The sequence below is a fragment of the Erpetoichthys calabaricus genome, chromosome 6 (assembly GCF_900747795.2).
Source record: "Erpetoichthys calabaricus chromosome 6, fErpCal1.3, whole genome shotgun sequence".
In the NCBI taxonomy this organism is placed as follows: Eukaryota; Metazoa; Chordata; class Cladistia; order Polypteriformes; family Polypteridae; genus Erpetoichthys; species Erpetoichthys calabaricus.
In genome coordinates, this window is record NC_041399.2 from 177,313,769 (window position 1) to 177,337,334 (window position 23,566).

The following is a 23,566-nucleotide window of genomic DNA, read 5'->3' on the forward strand; positions in this document are numbered from 1 at the left end:
GGCAATGTCAAATAAACAGAATAATAGTGAACCCAAAACCCAAGCCTAAACGAACTTGCTTGATCACAGTGGTAGCTTTTGTGTTCTGATTAGAACTGTTAGAAACATGAATTGATATTCTTCCCCTACATTTACTAACATTGCATCTGTTTTCTTCACTAACAATTCATTTTATGTAGAAGAAAATTGCATATCGGTCTTTCGTGTACATAGATGTTGATGATTTAATGATAATGTGCGTTTATTATTGTACCATCATCCAGAAATATTTCTTTTAAACTGTAGCTAAACTGAAATACCTTGGCTTTTAAACTGAGATCGATTATGATTTGTATCTGATGGGTCATTACAGGCCTCTTCTTTCTTTAAATCTACAGCAGATTGCTTTTACTTATCTTGTATTTTTTTTCCTGTGTTTCATTTTAAGGCTTTGATTTATGAAAACCCAGGGCAGCAGCTGGAAATTGAACTGTTTGATGAAGACCCAGATAAGGATGATTTTCTTGGAAGGTAACTAAAGCAAATAACTTGGAAACTCTGCAGGTCCTTTGTAATAGATGGCTTGAATCACTTTCTTGCTTACTCATAAGACCTGTGTTGTAAACTGGGCATTCAAACATGACAAAAGTGATTTGAGGTCTCTAAAAGCTCCAAAGGCAGGCCCAGATCTTCATAGACCCTTATCCCATGCTGCCAACCAATTACTACCAACAGGCTTTGGACTGCCCAAGCCCAAAATGACAAGCTGGCTTTATAGTCCAAAAAAAAAGCATAGATAGATAGATACTTTATTAATCCCAAGGGGAAATTCACATACTCCAGCAGCAGCATATTGATAAAACAATATTAAATTAAAGAGTGATAAAAATGCTGGTATAACAGTAACTTTGCATAATGTTAACATTTACCCCCCCGGGTGGAATTGAAGATTCGCATAGTTTGGGGAGGAACGATCTCCTCAGTCTGTCAGTGGAGCAGGAAAGTGACAGCAGTCTGTCGCTGAAGCTGCTCCTCTGTCTGGTGATGACACTGTTTAGTGGATGCAGTGGATTCTCCATGATTGACACGAGCCTGCTCAGTGCCCGTAGCTCTGCCACGGATGTCAAACTGTCCAGCTCCATGCCTACAATAGAGCCTGCCTTCCTCACCAGTTTGTCCAGGTGTGAGGCGTCCCTCTTCTTTATGCTGCCTCCCCAGCACACCACCGCATAGAAGAGGGCACTCGCCACAACCATCTGATAGAACATCTGCAGCATCTTATTGCAGATGTTGAAGGACGCCAGCCTTCTAAGGAAGTATAATCGGCACTTGCACAGAGCATCAGTATTGTAAGATAAGTAACAAGTAAGAAATGATAATCTATCCATAAAGTCATGAAAAACAATCATTCAAAAACAACAAAAGCCATAATAAAACAGAAAATACACCTGAACCAGGGAATAAACCCTGGCTGAAACATAGCAACGTGCACTTGAGTTTGGCTTTATTTTCTTTATTGACATTGGGCCTTCACACGTTCCAAATGTGGCAAGAATACTGGCCAAACTGGGATATAATTTTAACTCTGCTTTAACTATTAAAACACCAGTAGAATTGCAGTGCATTTTATATGGATGGCTGTGCTAAACAAAGACTAGAACTGCAGAGCCTGAGTAACCCTGGGCAGTTCTTAATTCAGTGACAATCCTGCCATCAGCTTAACCTCTCCATAGTTGTAATTGCACATAGTTGGATAGTTAGAGTAGTGCATGTCACCCTGTGCTCCACCATGTTGTCTTTATTCTACCGAGGAGCTCAGTCTTCTTAGATTAGTTGTTCCTCTGTGTCCTGAAATTTCACTCTGCTTTTAGCCCTACACAAGAAGCTGTGCTTACTGGCCAAGGCTACCATTCATCTTGATGGATTAAGTGTAGTCAGATTTCAGTGTTGTCCAATTAGCAATACATCACAAATATACATTAAATAATGGTATATATGCGTTTCTTGTCCTGAAAAAAAAAAACATGATATAAAAGTTTATTAATCTCTTTCTCTTCCTTTGGATATGCCATAATGAACTACACCGGTATCATCCTTCAGTCACTTCTGCTGTAACTGAACGTGCCTGGGGTGAAAGAAAGGCGTATTTTGCTCTGTACAATGACTAAAAGGTTGGCAGGCAGCCCAAAGCAGACTTGGCTAGATGAAGAAAGGTTGTCTGTTCTTATCAGTTCATTTGTAATGTTTGTGATGAAGAGCAAACTACGAAAAGAAATATGGACTTATTTTATTAATTTTCAAGAAAGCGAAACAGAGCATAGTTGCCCTGTGATGGTATTATAACCTCAATCCATGGCTGTATTCTGCCATGCACCCAGGGTCTGCCAGGATAGCCTACAGCCCCCTAAATTGTCATAAGTGGGTTTGAGAATGTATGCATGTTAACAAACTTTACACAGATAATAACTGGGTACAGAATTCAAACCGATTATGCAGTGAGCACTGCACCACCCCTGCTGCACAGGTGGTCATTTTAATTTTAAAGACTAACATTTCTAATCAAACTAGCTATACAAGCATATAAGGTGTATGAGTTTACAACTGAAAAATGAATGGAAAACAGTTATTATTGAGAACAAGTTATTAAAATGAGTCTCCAGCAAAGGGCTAAAACAGAAAATACTTCTGTTATCTTTGTAAAATCACAAGGGTCTGCTTTACAATGTATATCTGTAAAATTTGTAAGATATTCCCTTTTTACATCTGTTCCTAAACTTGTAAAGTTACTGTACAATTATCCAGGTATTCTTTTTCCCCTCTCCTTGATGTGCCTGTTATAGGTTTATGTGGTGCTCCAAGCCCTCTAAATATAATTCACAATGACGTCTCAGTGGACTATTTTCAGCTGCTTAATGTCTGTTGTTTATGTGAATGATTCTTCCCTCAGAATACACCATCCCTCTCTTCACACTCTGAAACTCATTAATCGAGCAACGATGTAGACGCATCGTCTCCTAGCCTCATAATTGCATCTCACAAGAAACACCTCTCATCAGCAGTGATGACGAGGTGAATGTGTCTTCAGGCAGTGAAATTGAAAGTGGTTCTGGGAATCTGAAAGTGACGCTTGCGTTACTTGCACATTTGAAGTGTGCTGTTTATATTATTATTATTTAGCATCATCATTATTATTATTTGTGTTATTATTATGCTCCCTACACTTCTGACTTTGTGCTTTTAGTGTTTTGCACATTTTACAGTAGAAAGAGGAGATTTAATAAAAATATAATTTTTCAAGCCAAAAAATGCAACTCTTTTTATGTGTTTTTTTGAGAAAAAATGTAACGCTAAGGAGGTTAATAAAATAAGTACTGCATTAGGTTATTTGTTACTTTAAAAAGTAATGAGACTACTTAATGCACGTTACTTTTAACATGTGACCCCCCAACACTGCTGTGGAGATTGTGCGTTCAGCTCATCAACAGAAATGTAACGATTTCTGAAATATCAAGACAGATTATTTCAACAATTAGAATGTTGTTTTTTGTACGTATTATATTATTGTCTATTGTTCTGAGTAGACATGCAAGTAGGAATTTCATTGTGCTGGACACACATAACAGTAAAGCAGCTCAGTGCGTCATTCTAGGCCTATAATAATATGGTTTAACTTTGTAAAGCCAATGTCACAGTATACAACTTCTAATTGTACCATATGTCAAATTTGGCATTTGCAGTTGCTGATCTCTTCTCTGGACTATGTCAGTTTCCACTTTACAATGTAGAATTTACAACTGAATATCACTGGGCATGTCAAATTTAGCGACTGTGTGACTACTTTCCGGCCATGTTGTGACAGTCAATAGTCTCCTGCCTTACGAAGCTTGTGCTGTACTAAGGGTTAACAGGTATGGTGAGTTCAGCTGCAATCTGGGCCCTTTTTTTTTTCCTTGTTTCCAATCTGTCATGTTACCTAAAACACAAGTCATCAGACAGACAGGATTCTTTTCTATGTGTGAGGTCCGTAACACCTGCGTTCCTTTTCCCTCTTCACTGCATTATATGCATTGTACTTCCAGATGAGCATTCATTGGTTGTCAGCTGTCATACACACAGTACCCACCCCTATGACCAAAGATAAATCCGGTGCGAGTTGGAGCGAATGGCTGGATACGTCAGACTATGAGACTGGCCTTCACAGGAGTGTGTTGGTCACTGCCTTGAACACACTAAGATCGGTGAAAAAGTTGTCAAATGTGACCTGGCCTGAAGGTAGCTTATGCTGTTTATGTGCTTAGTAGAAAACTGCAGTTGTGTGCTAACAATGCTCTATCCAATCTCATCGCCATGTGCAGTGCTTTGCAGTCCTGAGATGTACCAAGATGATATGCAGCCAGTCAGAACCTGTCAAGTCAAGTCAAGTCAAGTCAACTTTATTTATAAAGCACTTTACATACAACAGCCGCTGACCAAAGTGCTGAACATAGGCTAAAATAAATTTTAAACAAAAACAAAATAATAAGTAAAATAAAATACAATAAATGAAACTAATTAAAACATAGTAAACACAACTAAACAGAGTTAAAACAGAGTAAAATCAACTGCTCACACAGGATCAAACGCCAAACCAAAGAGGTAAGTCTTAAGAGCAGACTTAAAAATGGGCAGTGAGGAGGCCAGTCTAATGTGGATCGGCAGTGAATTCCAGAGCCTTGGAGCCACAACGGAAAAAGCCCTATCCCCCCTGAGCTTTCGCTGAGTCCTAGGCACATCCAGAAGCAGCTGACCAACTGATCTGAGTGAGCGGGAAGGAGAATGCATATGCAGCAGCTCAGCGAGGTAGGGTGGAGCAAGCCCATTTAAGGACTTAAAAACAAATAAAAGAATCTTAAAATGAACTCTAAACTGAACAGGCAGCCAGTGCAGTGAGGATAATACAGGTGTAATGTGCTCATTTTTTCGCGTGCCAGTTAAAAGGCGTGCAGCAGCATTTTGCACCAGCTGGAGCCGAGACAGTGTGGACTGGCTAACACCAACATACAACGAATTACAATAGTCCAGCCGGGTTGTAATGAAAGCGTGGAGTACTGTTGTAAATTGATCTTTGGAAAGAATGTTTTTTATCTTCGCCAAACGTCTCAGCTGAAAAAAACAAGATTTCACCACCACGCTGATCTGACCGTCCAGTCTAAAATCCTCATCTATCCTAAAACCCAGATTTGTAATGACAGGTGTACCATATTGTGTAAGGGGACCCAAATCCACAGGAGCAGAAGTAGAAATAGACCCACTGGTGCCCCCAGGACCAAAAACTATAACCTCTGTCTTATTTTCATTAAAATTTAAGAAGTTTACTGCCATCCAAGCTTTCACCTCTTCTAGGCACATAACCAAAGTTTGTATGGAGTAAGCATCCTTGCGTTTGAGGGGTACATAAACCTGAGTATCGTCTGCATAACAATGGAAAGCAATTTTATGCTTTCTAAGAATAGAGCCAAGAGGCAGGAGATACAAAGAAAATAGCAGAGGACCAAGTATGGAGCCTTGTGGAACCCCACATGATAGTGAAGCAGAGGAGGATCTAAATTCATCTAGCCTCACTGAAAAGGTTCTTTGAGTCAAGTATGATTTAAACCACGCCAAGGCAGTACCACGAATGCCCACACAATGCTCCAAACGAGATAATAAAATACTATGATCTATAGTATCAAAAGCAGCTGTTAAATCGAGCAGAACTAAAATCACATAATCCCCTGAGTCTGTTGCCAAAAGGATGTCATTAAAAACCTTCAGTAATGCGGTTTCAGTACTGTGAAGCGGCTTAAAACCAGATTGAAACACTTCGAGCACATCACTTTTATCTAAAAAGGCTTTCAATTGAATATACACACTTCTTTCCAAAATTTTGGACAGAAATGGAAGCTTGGAAATCGGTCTAAAATTGGATAGAACAGTGGGATCTAGGCTTGGTTTTTTGATCAATGGTTGCACTATGGCATGTTTAAATAAATTAGGAACTATGCCTGAGGAAAGGCTGCTATTGATAATAGCAAGAACAGATGGCCCTAAAACAGAAATAATCTCTTTAAAAAGAGAAGGTGGGACAACATCAAAAGGAGAACCTGAGGGCTTCGATTGACCAACAATCTCATGTAAACAAGATAGAGTCACAGGCTCAAACTGATAAAAAACAGCAGAGCAGGGGAGAACAGCTAAGGGGTCATAAACAATGAGAGGTATATGAGCCCTAACATTGTTCACCTTATCTACAAAGAAGTGCAAAAATTTCTCACATGTCTCAAAAGAAGGTTCCATGCAGGCATTCTGTGGAGCATTTAAAACCCTATCTATAACTTCAAATAACACACAAGGTTTGTGATAGTTTGACAGAATAATATTTGACATGTACGCTCTTTTGGCATCTTTCACAATAAACTGATAACGACGCCAGCAGTCTTTCAATACTTGAAACGATACATGCAAATTGTCCTTTCTCCACTTGTGCTCGGCTTTCTGGCACTCGCGTCTAACAGCGCGAGTTGTGTCATTCAGCCAGGGCTCAGATTTCATTTTAGGCTGCCTGGTTTTTAATGGAGCCACAGCATCTAAAACAGTTTGGCAGGTGGAATAAAACCAGGAACAGAGCTCTTCCATATCAGAGGACGCAGATTCAGGAAGATCGCATTGACTAAACAAAGCAGAAAAATGTACAGCAGTGGATGGATTAATGACCCGACAGCGCTGCACAGAAGCACGGGGTTTATCAGCTTTACAGGGCAAGGTGATGTCAAATGTTACAGGCTTATGATCTGAAAACACTGCGTCCAAAATTGTCAAATTTGCCACAGAAAAGCCGAGCAATAGGACAAGATCCACCGTGTGCCCAAGATCATGCGTCGGTCCAGACACCCACTGCATAAAACTAAAAGAGTCAATTAGACTTAAACCAATGGTGAAGGACTTTCTATCAGGACAGCATACATGTATATTAAAATCTCCAAGAATAAGGACTCGATCATATTTAGGCACAATTTCAGCCAGTAAATCGGAGAAGTCATTGAGAAAGTCCTTATTATATTTAGGAGGCCGATAAATCACAGCAAACAACACTGGGAGCGAGCAACCTAGCTCAAATAAGCTCAGTTCAAAGCTAGAAGGAAAAAATGATAAAGAAAGCTGCTTACATCTATATTTATTAAGAAAAACAGTTGCAATTCCTCCTCCTCTGCCTGATGTCCGAGGAGAATTAAAGTAAGCACAGTCCGAAGGTAGAAGCTCTGAGAAAACGCTGGATTCACCAACATTCAACCAAGTCTCCGTCACACAGAGAAAATCCAGTCCATTGGAGATGAAAAAATCCTTAAGAATAAAAGTTTTGTTTGACAGGGATCTAGCGTTTACCAGACCAATCCTGGTAGGAGCCGGTGTCATCGGAGCGCCTGCATTCCGAGGAGCCCGGCGGAGAGGCCGCAGATTTCCCAAAACCGCTCCGCGTTGTCGGTGGTGAGGATAGTAGGAACAGTGGGGCTGCGACAGCCGGAAGAACTCCTCCGACCCGGCCACAGGTAACAACCAGGTGTAGGCAGGATCCCATAAGTTTCGGGGAGAAACGAGGCGACGAGCCCATCCGAATCCAATCAGAGACCTAGCAGAGAAAGCTTTCAGCCTCATCAGCCTACCGCTGCGTTTACCTCGGCGACGACGGCGCCTCCTCCGGTAAGGTGGAACCGGAGCACGATGGAGAAAATCGGGAATCTCCGACAAAAGTGGTGGCAAAGATTCCTGGGCACCAACATAAAACTTTTCCTCAGCAAAACTTCACAGTTCAAAAAGAGTTTGGCGATCATACACCAGAAGAGCATCAACATCTAGAGCAGCAAAAGTCAAAAACAAAAACAACTCAAACATAACCAGAACTGGCAGAGCAAAACGGCACGCCACACACACAGGCGCCATCTTGCCCAGCCAAATCAGACTGTAGAAGTTGGTGAGCTTAGATTTAGACATTTTTCAAATAAAGTAAAAACATTATAAGCCTTTCTGACTGGCATTGTGGCTATGTATGGCCATCAGTGACTCACAAAAAGAAATGTAAAGCTGCAGACCCCCCTCTACAGTGTATCTTTGACTTAAAACAGGAGTTTAGTCTGCTTCCTGCTTCCTAAAGTCTATGAAAGCTCCATATTTTTTCTGTCATCAAGTGAGATTTGTATGTTTAGATTTTCAGTGTCTTGGCCCCACTGTGTCAGAAGGCAAACCTCTTAATGGAGCTGAAGCTGTGTTTTGCTTCATAGTCAAGGGTGCAAAAAAAAAAGAGTACAGTAATCCCTCCTCCATCGCGGGGGTTGCGTTCCAGAGCCACCCGCGAAATAAGAAAATCCGCGAAGTAGAAACCATATGTTTATATGGTTATTTTTATATATTTTAAGCCCTTATAAACTCTCCCACACTATTATAAACATTTCACGCACAATTATACAGCATAAACCCTTTGTATTCTCTTAGATATTAGGTAAGATTCGTTGAAATTATGTATGTAAACACAGTTTACATACAGTAAAACCTAAATATTATTTTAAAGATATCGAGCGTCTCCGATATCACATGTTACAGCCATTACGACAGACAGGCCACCAGCAATAAATACGTACAATGCAAGAAAAATTGTATACAGTAAAATGTGTGTACAGTGACACTAAACTATGTACATGTAATAAGTACTGTACGTAAATAAGTAATTATGGTTACTCACCAACAATGACACGACGACTTGTCCGATAACGATGAGTTTAATTTTACTGCACAACAAAGGATAGCGTTACAGCTCTTCTAAAGGAGCCTCTTCAGGTGACTGTGTAGCACCGCCGTTGTTCTTCTTCCATCACTCGTCAATCCAAATCCCTAAAGCAGATTCCATCCAGACTACTGCCTTATCACGTCCACTTGCAACTCATTTTGCACCCTGGTTAAAGGACACTGCGGCCGTAGATCTTATATGCTTTTCCTCCTTTTTAAAATAAAAAGAATCGTGGACTCATTGATGCTGTAATGGTGTCCTGCAGCGGTGTAGCTGTTTCCTTCCTTCAACATATCCAAAACTTTTACCTTTTCTGCAATCATTTGCATCTTCTGTTGGCGCTTGGACACGGCTCCTGCAGCAGTAGCAGTAACGTGCGTTAATGATGAATGAGTGAGATTAGACTTCCTGGTTAATGCAGCACTCCGTCGCTGAGCCAATCAGCAGCACACAGGAACTTAACCGAAGGCTCTGATTGGGTAGCTTCTCAGCCATCCGCCAATAGCGTCCCTTGTTTGAATTCAAAGGCGTCCCTTGTTTGAATTCAAATGGGCAAATCAACTGAGGAAGCACACGTACTGTAGACCACAGACATCCGCGAAGCAGTGAAAAATCCGCAATATATATTCACATATGCTTACATTTAAAATCCGCGATGGAGTGAAGCCGCGAAAGACAAAGCGCGATATAGCGAGGGATCACTGTACAGCAGAAACTCCTCAAATTATCCTGTGACATAGGAGGAAGTGGTCTACCAATTTGAGTGTCTAAAGTCTAGGTGCAGAGGTTGGGACTAAGTCCCAAGTGTGCGATCTTGGAGATCAACTTTGATGGTAAGAAGATGTTAAATGCTGAATTACTGGCATAAGAGATCATGTTATCCACATGTGCCAAAGATTATATGAGTGGAAGGGATATGGCATACACTGCCCATTAGTTGTGACAGAAAACAAACTGGAGATGGTCCAAATTATTTGTAATATTACAATTAATGTTCTATGCCTTTTTTGAATAGATTAATTGAACAAAGCTGTGAAAATAGTGATTTCTTTTAAAACTTGTTTTTTTTTTGTTTTTTTTAGCTTAATTATTGATTTGGATGAAGTTTATAAAGAGCAAAAAGTTGATGAGGTAAATGCTTTAAATTTCAATTTACTTTGCCTTCATTTGTTATTTTAACATTTACAAGCAAGGAATTCATATATTACATGTCCTCCATGCAAAAAACATGAAAAAAAAAATTGAAAGCCAAACTTTATTTGAAAATTTTTTTTATGATAATCTTTTTCTTTTACTTTACATGAAAGTTATTGTTTTGTTTACATTTGCAACATCTATTTTTATATCTTTTTCAGTAATTGTTTTTCATATACCCATTTTGTTCAAATAAGTTACTGATTTTTCTTTCTTATTGCTTTGGTTTTTTTTTTGCCGTTCTCTGTGTTTTACAGTGGGTATCACACATTTGTGGCTATGACCAATAAAGATGGCATACTCTTGTGTGGCACATGTCATTGATGCAATTGCACTAAAAAAGACAAATGTGTCTCTGAATTTTGACTAATTAAAGGAAAGACTTTCTGAGTAAATGACAATCAATACAAAAACAGTCATTTACTGAAAGGATTTCTAGTTTTGACTCCTGTTTGGTCAGTGGTTTCATCCTAATAATATGAAGTAAGATTAATGACAAATGCCGTGTACTGACTCTACTAAAAGCTTTAAATACCTAGACTAGGGATGCACCGATACCGAAATGGGTATCTGGTATCAGCCTCGATACCACATTTTCTAAAGTACTCGTACTCGTACTCGTTAAAAGTCCCCCAATACCGGGGACCGATACCACGGTCTGAGAAATGTCTATGTTTGAGCGGCGTTTAAGGGGTTAATCACAGGCGCCGAGTGCCCGCCCCCAGGCCCCGGCTGCAGCTCAGAGCGGGGAGAAGGCAAGGTGAGGCGAGACATGTCAGCCGTGTGGAACTATTTCAAAGTGAATGAAGACGACAAAACAAAGGCGGACTGCAAATTGTGCTCAGCGAAATTGTCCAGAGGAGGCTCAAAAGGTAGCGCATTTAACACAAGTAATTTAATCAAGCACCTAAAATCCCAACACGACAACTAGTACAAAGAGTTTACCCACGCTTCTAAACCAACACAACCCACGCTGCAGCAAACTCTTGCAAGACGAGAGAAAATGTCCAGAGACAATCCACGTGCTGTGAAAATAACACCGGCAATTATCGAGTACATTGCATTGAGTGACCAGCCACTCTCGGAGGTAGAAAATGTGGGATTCCTGTGTCTCCTCCATGTTCTGGAGCCCAGATATGATATCCCAAGCCGCCGCTACATGACTGACACGGAGCTGCCTAAACTACACGACTCCGTCAAAAAACATATCCACAGCCTACTGCAAGCCTCCTCTGCGTTTAGTTTCACCACGGATATTTGGACAAGCAGTGTTAGCCCCATGTCGCTAATTAGCCTCCCAGTGGATAGACGAGAGTTTCTTGTTTTTTTTGTTAAATTATATGACTAAAGCTGTTACCTTTAAATTTAAATCATGTTTTTATTAAGTACTCGGTATCGGCAAGTACTCGGTATCGGCGAGTACTGAAATGCAAGTACTCGTACTCGTACTCGTTTTCCAAAAAAGTGGTATCGGTGCATCCCTAACTTAGACACTTGTGATCATTCTAGAAATCCACTGCTTCACTCACCTTTCTTTATATGAATAGACAGGAGTACTAAACTGAACTAACTAGCTCTTGAAGAGCAAAAAAAAAACTACAAACAACAGAAACAGGTATAGCAAAATAAACTGGAACAAAATAATGTAATATGAGCACAAAAAAACAAAGCTTTCAAAAAATGTATTGTAAAGAAAACAGATAATGCAAGTGAGCACACGTCAAAATAGTAGCAGAATTTAATGTTAAAGGACGATTCAGAAGAACTGACAGTCTTACCATTGTGAAGATCAACCTTTATGGTGGGAGAAAATTACATCACTGTCTGGCACACTGGGTCATGGTCACATAATGTCATTGCATACCAGACATTTTGGATATTGGAATAATCAGATTTCCAGCCAAGAATTACAAAATTAAAAAAAAATGAAGTAAATGATAAAAGGTAATACCATGATAAAATATGTTCTGCTGGCAGTAGAACTTGACACAATACAGGGTTGTGGGGAGCCAGGGACAATTCACTCAGTATTGGGTGCAAACCAGTAACCAGCCCTAGGCTGGATGCTGGTCCATTGCGGTGCACACATAGTTCTTTATAAAGGGTGGTTTTATACTTGCCAGTTAACCCTAATCTGCATGTCAAAAAAGATGTACGAAAAAGCCTTTAAGTAGACATGGCAAAAATATACTGTCTTTACGGAGTCTAGGTGTAGTCCAGGATTTGAAGTCCGGAGTCTGCACCAGTACTCTGTACCCCTAAAGACACCTATTTTTTAAAATGAGCTAAATTAAATAATTATACTGCAGTATCTATACTATAATGTAAAGCTTTTCATTTAGTAAGCATTCTCCCTATTGCTCTTTTTTTTTTGGATCTGACATTTTCTTACATTTCTTTACATTTTAATTTTGCCAGTTATGCAGATGAAGCATAAAGTGTCCTTCAGCACTTGTAAACTATTCCTGTCATTGCAGTGGTTCCCTCTGGAGGAAGTGGCCTCAGGAAAACTGCATTTGAAGCTAGAGTGGCTGACACTGCTGCCAACTCCTGAAAAACTTGATCAGGTATGAAAAAGTGAATATTTCAAAGTGCATTACAGGTCGTAGCTTTTATGTTTAGCTCTAGAAAACAGATTCCAGCTTTAAGTGATTATTATTGGCAGGCAATACTGCCTGGCTATTTAAGTCAGTTGGCTGGAATAAGAATTCATCTGGTGTCCCTTGTGTTTTCATCTACGATCAGATCATTGCCTCTGTCTTCTAAAACAAATGAGTAATGTCAGCTTTTATTTTTTTCATGTCTCCTTCAATAAGAGCAATAACTGCTAACAATGTCAGTGAATTTCACTAAAGCATGCTTGTGTTGTTAGTGAAAATGATTGAATTAGTGCTGAGTTAAGAATGCACATTTTAAACTCCTTGTCCATCCATCCATCCTCTTCCACTTATCCGAGGTCGGGTCACAGGGGCAGCAGCTTGAGCAGAGATGCCCAGACTTCCCTCTCCCCGGCCACTTCTTCTAGCTCTTCCGGGAGAATCCCGAGGCGTTCCCAGGCCAGCCGGGAGACATAGTCCCTCCAGCGTGTCCTGGGTCTTCCCCGGGGCCTCCAGACGTGCCCGGAACACCACACCAGGGAGGCATCAAGGAGGCATCTCAAACTCCTTGTACAGATCTTTTAGTCCCTTTGTTTTTGATTCAGAATTTAAAAAAAAGAATTTGGACGTGAGCATTAGTAGGCTTTGCTCCCTAGGAACCAAGTTACCCAAACTATTCTATAACATTTCAGTAATTATTTACCGCTCTGATGCTGATCTTTCTGATCATGAAATAGGTAATTACAATGGCAGTTGATGAGGGGAATTCATAATTCATTGCAGAATTAAGGTATTTGAGGGTTCCTTTGTGTGCTTCTTTCTCTTCCACGATTTGACTCAAAAACTAATTAGCATATTGTCATCTCATAACTGGATTAAATTTCAAGTTTGGTATTTTTCTATCCAGCTGTTTTATCTGTGGTCCGTCCTCAAGAAACTGTGACACAGAGACACACACAGACAGACAGACAGCCACCATCAAGATGTTTTCGGTATCAGGGGACCCTAACACATCAAGATCTGTCGAAAACCAGAGATAGAAATTTTGGACGAATTTTTGCTTTTGCTCCTACGCCATAGACGATAGGTTATGGTGGGGGAGGGCGCAAAGCAAAAATCCCTTTCATTGCTAGAAGTCCTTCATTCTTTTGTGAATAAAATAATAAAAAAATAATCCACAAAAAAACATGCCAGAATCCCTATTGGCCTGCCCAAAAATAGGTCTCACCCCAGGGGAGCCCAACCTTAGGAAACTGTGAGACTTTGGCCTACAAGGCCCCAGACAAGGAGAACCAGTAAATAAAATAGTAATATCCCAAAATATATCAAGAATATCAAAATATATATATCAGCACATTTGACTCGTGGAGAGAGAACCTTAAAACTTTGGCATGAAGAAGTACCATAAGGAATCTTTAAAAATAAAGATATTTATTGAAAAAAATTTCAAAAGGCTCAAAAAATGGAGAAAAGTTGTCTAAAAGGCAAATCGTATGACTTTTTTATTGGCGGCAGGTAAAGCTAACTGTGAAGGTGCATTGCCACCACCTGCTGAATTGGAATGTGAAGAGGAATCAGGATATTGAACACCTAACATTTACACACACGCACAACCAACGCAATTAAGTATTCCACCCAGCCCTTCTAAATTAAATTGCTTTATATTACCCAATAGGTTTTAAATATTTTGAAATTCTTTTTCAATTCCTTTGAGATCTTTGGCCATACCCAGCCAAATTGTCCAGTCTGACACATTTACTTCCTATAGTTTGAATTCTTTCTCTTTCATAACCGTTATATTCCAATAGTGCATGAAAAACTGTCTGAGGAAGTTAAGTCTGTCTACATTTTCCTGAAGCGCACTAGATACATCTGTAAAAACTGGAACCATACCATAATAATGTGGATTAATTTATTTATGTACAGATACAACTTTGCCTACACCTTGTGCACATTCCAACAGCCTTTCCCAAAGAGTCAAGACCACCCTGGTTAATGTTAATACCCAAGGTGGAGTGACAGTTAAAGGCACACTAGGAGCACATATTATTCTAGTTAGACTTATGTCCTATGTTTACTTTTTTGCCATCCACCCAGAACTGCAAACATTCTGTTGTTTATGTTCTTACCTTTTATCTTTATGTTCTTTATCTTCTTATCTTTTAATACATTCTGAGTTGGATGATTATTCTGATAGCCATAAAGATGTACTCAACAACAGAGGAAGACCTTATAGCCCCTTTAACACAGAAGTAAGGCTACCTCATGGGACCCAGGGCAACAGATATGCCATCCCCCACTGCAGATATTTTTCCAAAGTTGCACTGCCTTTACTTTATTACAACCTTAAATCGATCTGAAACATGTGTCATTTAATGCAACACAACCATGTTATAGTTGAGGAGAATTATGGAAGCATGTATGAGCTTAACAGTTCGTTATGTTGATGTGGAATTTACACTGAAAAGCAGGCACTTACAGTGCTGCCTCTTTAAATGAGTCATGGACTGAGTCTAGACCAGACTAGAGAGCTTTAGCAGCAGCATGTTATTACTTCTTGAGCTTGCTATATATTAATGCTATTATTGTTGTTTACATAACTGTATAATAAACATACAGCTCCGAGACACTTAACAATCTCAAACAGCGCACAAAGCAGATGTCACTGACGGATTATTTTAAGCAGATGCATCCTTCATGATCTCCAACGCTATCCACCAGCTGGGAAGGACAGAGTATTGGAGGGGACATCGATATTACAGTTTTTGGTAGTCACACCCCCTATTTCCCATAGGTCCAGTTTATTAACATTTGCATCTTTGACTTTTGTGCCATTTTCTAGCAACGTTGGAACAGCAAAAGTTGAGAATTGATTGTGCGTATTTTATTGTAGTACCGTGTAAGAGAAAAACAAGACCACGATAAAGAGTTGGGGTACCACCCTGGTAACGCTGTATAATTAAATTGGATGTAAACAAAAGAAAACAATTGCCGTGGCCTCTTCACAGACATGAGTTCAGAACAAAACTGCCTCAAGAAGGTGGATCTTTCAGTCTTAAGACCTTCCAGCAGGAAGAGGCAGGTCTAGGTGGATGGACATTGGAAGTGACAGCAGTGGTGTTAGAGCCATCTTGTTCAATCCAAAACAGAAGTAAGGAACCCAATGAGGAAGGAAATCATAACACTACTTACAAAGAAAGATCTTAAGTCCTTAACACTACAATGACTGTCTGACAAAACAAAGTGCTTACCCTGAATATAAAGCAAACGGTAAACTTTGTTTTACATACCACATATATTGCTGTTATATTGTTGTATTTTTGAATGCACTTTAGGTCTCCATAGTACAAAAAAGATAACTGGGCTAGAGAAAGTCTAAAGAAGAGCAACTAAACTAATTCCAGGATGGTAGGGTATGAACTATGGAGAAAAATGAAAACTTTTCAATTTAAGCAGTCAAAAGTCAAGAACTGACATAACAGAAGTGTTTAAAATAGTGAAGGGAATTAGTAGGGTGGATACCAGCTGTTATTTTAAAATGAGTTCTTCAGCAAGGCCATGGAGGCACATATGGAAGCCAGTTAAGGGTAAATTCCATGCAAACATTTTCTGACACACAGAGAACCATAAGCTCATAAAATAAGTTGCCAAACTCAGCGTATCTGGAAACATCAACAAGATGCTATTTTGTAAAACCTGGACAAATAGAAATTGATCAGCTATGGTGTGGAAAGCGGCCTGTCTGTCTCAAAACTTACATCTTGTATTTTTCTTTCATGGTGAATACTACTTTCTAACTGTTTCCATCTGCTTTCTGTTTCTGTCTGTTGCTCACAGTTACAAAATGCATTGGTAATAGAAACAGAACCCAGAAAACTTGTGCTTTACAGTCTAGTAATTTAGTGATTTTGATGTTGTAGAAAGTTTCACAGTGATATTGCTTTTCTTCCATAGTTATGCCTCACATACATCTCAACACAAGTTACATGTTGTTACAATTAAGAGACTAACCTGTGTCAGGTCATATAGTAAGCCATGAATAAATTTTGAACTTGTGAATGCAACGATGACTCATTAGCAATTGACTAAATTACTAATACAAAAATAACGTTTGTGTATATGTTCCCATTCTAGGTCCTGGCAGGAATTCGAGCGGATAAAGGCCAGGCCAATGATGGCCTTTCATCTGCACTGCTTGTGGTCTACCTTGATTCTGCCAGACAGCTCCCAGTAAGTGAAACGGCAGTCAGCGACATCTGGGTGCAATTGTTTTAGTCTTTAGTTTAAATATATCTTATATGATTTCTATTTTAGTATTACATTATTTTTATTTCTTTGACAAATTTGCTTTAGCCTATTTTTGAAAACTCAAACTTGATACATTTTACCAGGCTGAATATAAAACAGTAAATGTGAACCTGACCTTCCTTAGGGGTATGATACTTGTGTCCATTTTTTTTCTGTGTTTTATAGCTGGTTGCTTTACCCCCACTATCAATTTAAATGTTTAGCCTCTTATGAGCCACACTGCCAACTTGCCTATAAAGCTTTCATTTTCAGGGACTCCTCTTCTGTTCTGGTTTGTCTAGTATAGTGGCCTCAATCCAGATGAAATGCAGTAACCATCATAATTTTTATGAAGCTTCCTCTCTTTAATTTAAAGACTTTGTCATTATCTTAGGGTTTCTTGTAGGTAAACCATTTGTTTAATGTTATATTCCTTGTTTGAGTCGCTTGGTTTATTTTTACGTCTTCACTGCTTCTTGGATATTCCTTAGTAGCATGCAACATTTAATTGAAGGATGTTTTTTTCCCCAATCTCCTATTTAAGATTGTATTAGTTTAATTGTATAATTCTATAAAGAACAGAGTAGCTATCAAGCATGGAATTACTAATTTTGTTCAGTTTTTAATAGGGGAGCCAACCAAAAGTTTGTGATCACCTCCAGTCTACTTTTGTATCAGTCTGAATGTGTTTGTTCATTTTGCTGAGCTCAAAGCTTTTGCACAGCTGCTGTTCTAAAGATTTTTTATAATTTACACAGGAACTCGATTCTTCTCATTAATCTCGCACAATGCTTTGTCTCACAAGTCTGGTATACACCACAACATTTTCAGTTTGACCTCAATTTGTGTACTGTGAAGGGTGACAGTAGAAATGAAGGAGTATCTAGGATCATTTTTAATATGAAAGGAAGAGTGACTGCTAAAAACGAAACTCAAAAGACTATCTGAGAATCAAAAGTTTATGTTTGCTGCTTCATTTCATGGTTACCAAAAATGAAAACATCAGACAGTTAGTCCTTGCAAGCCCTGTGTACCTGAACATTAGTGTTTCTCCGGCGTGCCATACTATCATCCATCCATTTTCTAAATGTGCTTTATCCTAAGCAGGGTCATGGGGATAATCCAGAATGTGACATTTTAAAGTTAAATATTAAAACTCTTTTCCTAGATCCAAAAGGAGTAATTTGGCTTTTGCATGGCTCTGCTTCAGTCCTGCATGTCTAGTGATGGAGAACCTAACTCCATCACTAAACTAATTGTTCACATATAACTGTTGTCCTGTCCAGGAGTGTTTTTCTCAGGATAGGCTGAACCCCCACGTGATCCTGACCTGGAATAAAGAGGATGGATGAATAGTTGATACAGTACATAGGAAGAACCCTCACAATATGTAGAATAGTTAGTGAAGGGCTGTGTCAGCATGCATGTGCAAAGGAAAAAAGAGGTCTAAAGATTAATTCCTTGCTGAACAAAGTAGGTGAAAGACACAATGTTTCAGCTGCGTTGCCTTCATTATTTGATAATTTGAAATTGAAACTGAAGTAGGATTAGCCAGACCTATCAAGAAGCACCTTGTGAGGTCTCATGTAAGGTCTTTTGATGACAGCTTTAACATTTTCCGTAACTGATAGTCATTAAGTCATTCATGAGGCTGCATTAAAACAGATATAACAAAGATAAAATCAGATCACCCTTCAGGCAGCAACTTCAGTACTCTTTCATTCTTAAGCACAAATTCAACGGCATCTTCATTTTAACCACATCCCTAAAATGTAAATGTGTCATTTGTGAAATTCTAGAAAGCCAGTGAGTAATGACAGTGATGACTCCAGTATAAAATGGAGCCTGCAAGCATCATTGTTGTGTCACCTCACGTGTGATTTTGTTGTGCTACTGTAATCCTCATAAGATGACTAGCATATGATTGAGGAGGCCCAGGCCACCATAAATGTCCACTTACAGGAAGCTTTTGTCCACATCTAGGGTGGATGAATAGAAAAAAAATGTTTGTGCAGGTAATTTCAATCATTTCTGACTTTGCTCTGCCTTTCATTCTGCTTTCATCCACAGAGAGTAAGTAAAAACAAGAAGGATTTATTTTCTATAGAAATAAAGCCTTTCAGTTTGTATTTAAGGTATAAAAGAGGATAATAATAATAAAAGTGCAATGGTCTTGTTGTATAGCATCTGAAAACTACAATATAGTATACCAATACATGAGGGGGCCTCCTTTCTTTCCTCTTTGAATAAAGCTTTGTTTCCCACCATTCTCTGCTTTCTTCTCTCCATTTGGCTTTTTTCTTTCTTTCTTTCTTTCTTAAGAGCATCTTCGAAGGAAACTTTGGGTGTGGATACTTAAAAGAACGGAGAGCTTCGGGCCTAGTCTTTTGTGAAAATACTTCCTCTCTCTATAGAGCATTATATGTGAGTCCTACGGAGTTCTGCATTCAAGTGCCGTTGCTGTGTAATCGGGTCTTGCTGCACTAGAGCAGCTGGAGGCGCCACTTGTATGCAAGAAAGCATGCTGGTTGTTTTAAAGTGCATGGTTGCAGTTTATCTCTTCCTGATGTTTTCTCCATTTTAACCCAAAGACTGCAGCAGGATTTTTAAAATTTTTTTTAGTACCTTTAAACTTGTGTGTTTTTGTTTTTTTATTTGTGTCAAACAAAAATGCAGAGAATTTTTCAAAAAATGTTAAAATTATTTCTGCAGAGTCATAACAGATGAAGAATGATGTTAGCCAAGTATTGCTTGCAGTCATGTAGCCCAGAAGTTTTTGAACTTAGAAACAAACTGTTATGTAACTTGGTTGGCACTCAGACCTGTACAGGGCAAAATGTGACTTGTGATGAGAACAAACATGGAGTGGCAGATATTGAAATGCCACCAGGCAAAATGAGACATAACCCATAATAAGCTACATAGAGAACTGGCAAGGACATGACTCTCACCAAAACAAAACGATGCAGCTACCTTGACAGGCATGCAACAAGTCCTACAAGCACATCCTGAAATTAAATACTGCAGTGTGTTGTGTTATGCTACCTTGGTTAGCCACATATTACTGAACACTTCTACAGTTAATGAATAAATAAATTAATAAATGTCAAGTAAATCCCCATTGATCATTACATCCCAGCTGTCTTTGATTGAATCATACACTGTGCATAGGTATAATCCATCCATCCATCCATTTTCCAACCCGCTGAATCCGAACACAGGGTCACGGGGGGTCTGCTGGAGCCAATCCCAGCCAACACAGGGCACAAGGCAGGAACCAATCCTGGGCAGGGTGCCAACCCACCGCAGGACACATAGGTATAATAAACAGTTACAAAAAATGTCACTTAAGAAATATCCCCAAAGACAGACAGTTTTCACTTTAAATAAACATAAACATTTTTATGTTATGCATTCACAGGGAAGTTAGTTTAAAGCAGGCACCATTTCAGTTTGTCTTTATAATTGTATGATTAAATGATGCATTAAACTACAGTGTGCTCTCTTTGAATCCCCCTCATTAGTCACCTCCTTTCAAAGATTCCAAGACATTCTTTTCACATCATTGGCAGCAGACATTGTTTGCCTCTGTTGGAATGCTGCTGTAATAAAGACGCTGTCTCCCAACACATATCAACATGCGTTCTATCATATAGCTGTGTGACTTCACTTTCTGCAGAAATGCAACTTAAGTCAATGTTATAAGACATTATAAGACTTCTAGTTCGCGGGGGGTATCGCAGTTGCCGGTCACATCGCCAGACCATGTCAATTTAAACGGCTAAAAATCTTTGTCAATGTTTAGTTTAAGTGCATGCCCCATTTTGTGACAGCCAATAACGTGCTGCCTGACAGAGCTACCACTGTGCAAAGGGTGGTAAGAAAAGAATCAAACACAGAAAAAGGTTTGGGGCACATCCGTGACCCCATATAATGAAAATAAATGCAAGTAAAAATAATCTTTTTGCAAAGATGAAAATGACATCTTTTCAGAGGAAATCCAATACAGAACTGACTCAAAATGGCTGAACTTCTGGTCCTATGGATTCCAGGCAGGAAGAGGCAGGTCTAGGAGGGTGGACAACAGAAGTGTCATGAGCGGTGGAATGGCCGTCAGTCTTCCATTCTGTAGGGGGAGGAAGAGAGAAGACATTAGTACACAGTGCCAAACCCTGGTTTGGTGGGGAATTGCCATCATCAGAGCCCTTAAGCCGCCTCTCAATCGCATGTGCCTGACAGGGTATAGTGAGTTCAGCCACAGTCCTTGCCCTTTTTTTCTTTTTTCCATTCTGTTTTAGTATATAAAACATGAGGCATCAAACAGACAAGATTCTTTTTTGTTTGCAAAATTCAAAATACCCACGTTCCTTATTCAACATCACTACAGTCTATGTATTGCACCTCTGGATGAGCATTCATTGGTTGTCAGCTGTAATGCACACAGACCCCATCCCTAAAAGTAAAGACAAACCTGTTTGATTTTATTGGGATGAATCGTGGAGTAGTTGCAGTAAATTGCTGGGCATATCACATTACGTGACTGACATTCACAAGAGCACATCGCTGACTGCCCACAACTCACTAAGTAAATGAAGGCTACCAGTGAAAATTGAGAGAAGAGCCATTAGCTGTAATGCTCCTAAAAGAGAGTCTGCAGATACATGATATGCTAACAATAATTCCAATGTAAAACCTAATAATAATCAAAATAAAATAATTTGTTATTTTTGCATTACATTCAGACTACTGGTATTGATTAACACAGTAATTATATTGTGTGACCTTATGCAAATGTAATATTTACTGTGTACAATATAAAATATATATTATATGGATATACTGCAATGTGTATACAGTTACAATGAAACCGATATACCAAAATATGTTCAGTTTAATGAATATGAGGATTCTGATATTCTTTCCTTCTTAACATACAGTACATTATCGGCACCATTCATCCCAAAGAAAGCATTCAAGAACATCAATTAAATACATTTTTTGTACAAGACAGTGCATTGTACATCCTGTAAAAAGATTAACGAGAGAGACATGAAAAGAGTCAGGGATCCAACAGGGATTCCTGCTTAATATGAAGAAAGATTGAATATTGAGGAAGGATGTTTCCTTCAGTAAGTATAGTGCTGGATAACAACACAGATCTGTTCACTAGGAGTGTCGTTGGACAAATAACAGTGTCTTTCTGTTTAGATCTTCTTCTATATTGTTTATTACAACTGGAAGAAGCTGAGATGTAGGTGGAAACTGCATTAGAGTCAATGCCACCCGTTGTCTCTTACTAATGTACCACCTTACAGTCATTTCCTATTAGACAGTCGCTGTGCTCTCATGTGTGACAATCCATAGAGTAGTGTTTGGTTCATGTGTTTATACAGTATATACTGACACAGATGTAAACAAACTGACAAATTTAGGGCCACTTATACAGACATATGACACTAATATTAAAAGAGTACTTCAGACCACATTTACTCTGGCACAACATCAAGTAAAGTCCTATACAGTTAGTCCCCAGGTTACGGACATCTGACCTACGACTTACGAACGGGGCCGCAGCTGCGATGCATGCGCCTCAGTAAGTGCCGCTCCGTCATCTTCGGCCTGGGGATGCTACAAGCGGTGGCTGGAGGGGGGTGATTTTGCTGCTCGTGCAGTGTAGTGTCCCTCTGGCGGCTCCCGGCGGCAAGCGAGCAGTGACCCGTGGTCCATAGTCACCGGGGCCACAGCTATTGCTCGTGGGCAGGACGGAGGCTTGATGAGGCGGTTCGCTGCCCCCCTCCACTATGCCGCTGCAGCTACTGCTCCTGAGTGGACACAGGCTGGATGGAGCGGAGGTGGGGCGTTTCACTGCCTGCCCACAACACACGGCTGCCCCGTTCGTTTTAAGTGGGCGACTGGTAATGCTGCAAGTGGTGACCCGGTTGTGGCTGAACGGAGGCCATTGAGGGTGAACGGGGCGGCGGGGGGTAACATTGTAGTGTGCCTCGGATGGCTGCCTGTTGAATGGGGGCTGTGGTGGGCGATTCACTATACCCGCCTTTGGCCACACCGTGTTCGTTCTCGGTGGGCGGACGCTGCAGGCAGCATACTGTAGTGGAGGTGACTGTGTGGTGGGCAAATGGTGAACCGCCCCTCACCGCCCCTTTTCATTCTCAATAGCAAGCCTGCTTGTACTGTTACATACATAGCAGGAAGTTGTCTCTTGTCAGTACATCAGACGTGTTGATGACGGGTGCCTGCCTGCTGTGATAGCTGTACAGTGCTGTGCAGAAGATCTCATCTTAACCTTTTGTCTTCACCCTTCAAGAATGTTACTGAAACACAAATCTGATGCAAGTGTTGGTGATACAGTAAAGAAGAGAAAAACCATCACCATTGAAAATAAAGTAGAAATAATAAAAAGGTCAGAGGGAGGTGAAACTCCATCATTCATTGGCAGAGCACATGGTTACAGTCGATCAACAACAGCATTTATTAAAATAATGTACCTGTTCCGACTTACATACAAATTCAACTTAAGTACAAACCTACAGTCCCTATCTTGTACGTAACCCAGGGACTGCCTGTATATACAAAAGATTGTTTAATTAATGCTGACAAGCATATGCTGTTTTTTTTTTATAAAAATGTATCATTTACTGATTAATTTTTATATTTGGTTGTACCTGTTATCCTTACTACAATTGTATAAAAT

General features: G+C 39.7%; 1 protein-coding gene across 3 annotated transcripts in view; it reads left to right on the forward strand.

The window, feature by feature from the left end:
• The window catches only part of esyt2b (extended synaptotagmin-like protein 2b), a 256,271-nt gene that overhangs the window by 190,491 nt on the left and 42,214 nt on the right, over window positions 1-23,566 (forward strand). For 2 of the 3 annotated variants that reach the window (XM_028804139.2, XM_028804140.2), the window contains exons 10-13: window positions 428-510; window positions 9,859-9,907; window positions 12,448-12,537; window positions 16,702-16,797. In XM_028804139.2, the coding sequence (XP_028659972.1) occupies window positions 428-510; window positions 9,859-9,907; window positions 12,448-12,537; window positions 16,702-16,797 (318 nt within the window). Of the gene's footprint in view, window positions 1-427; window positions 511-9,858; window positions 9,908-12,447; window positions 12,538-16,701; window positions 16,798-19,176; window positions 19,279-23,566 lie in introns of all 3 variants that reach the window. The other variant, XM_051929061.1, reaches the window with a different exon arrangement.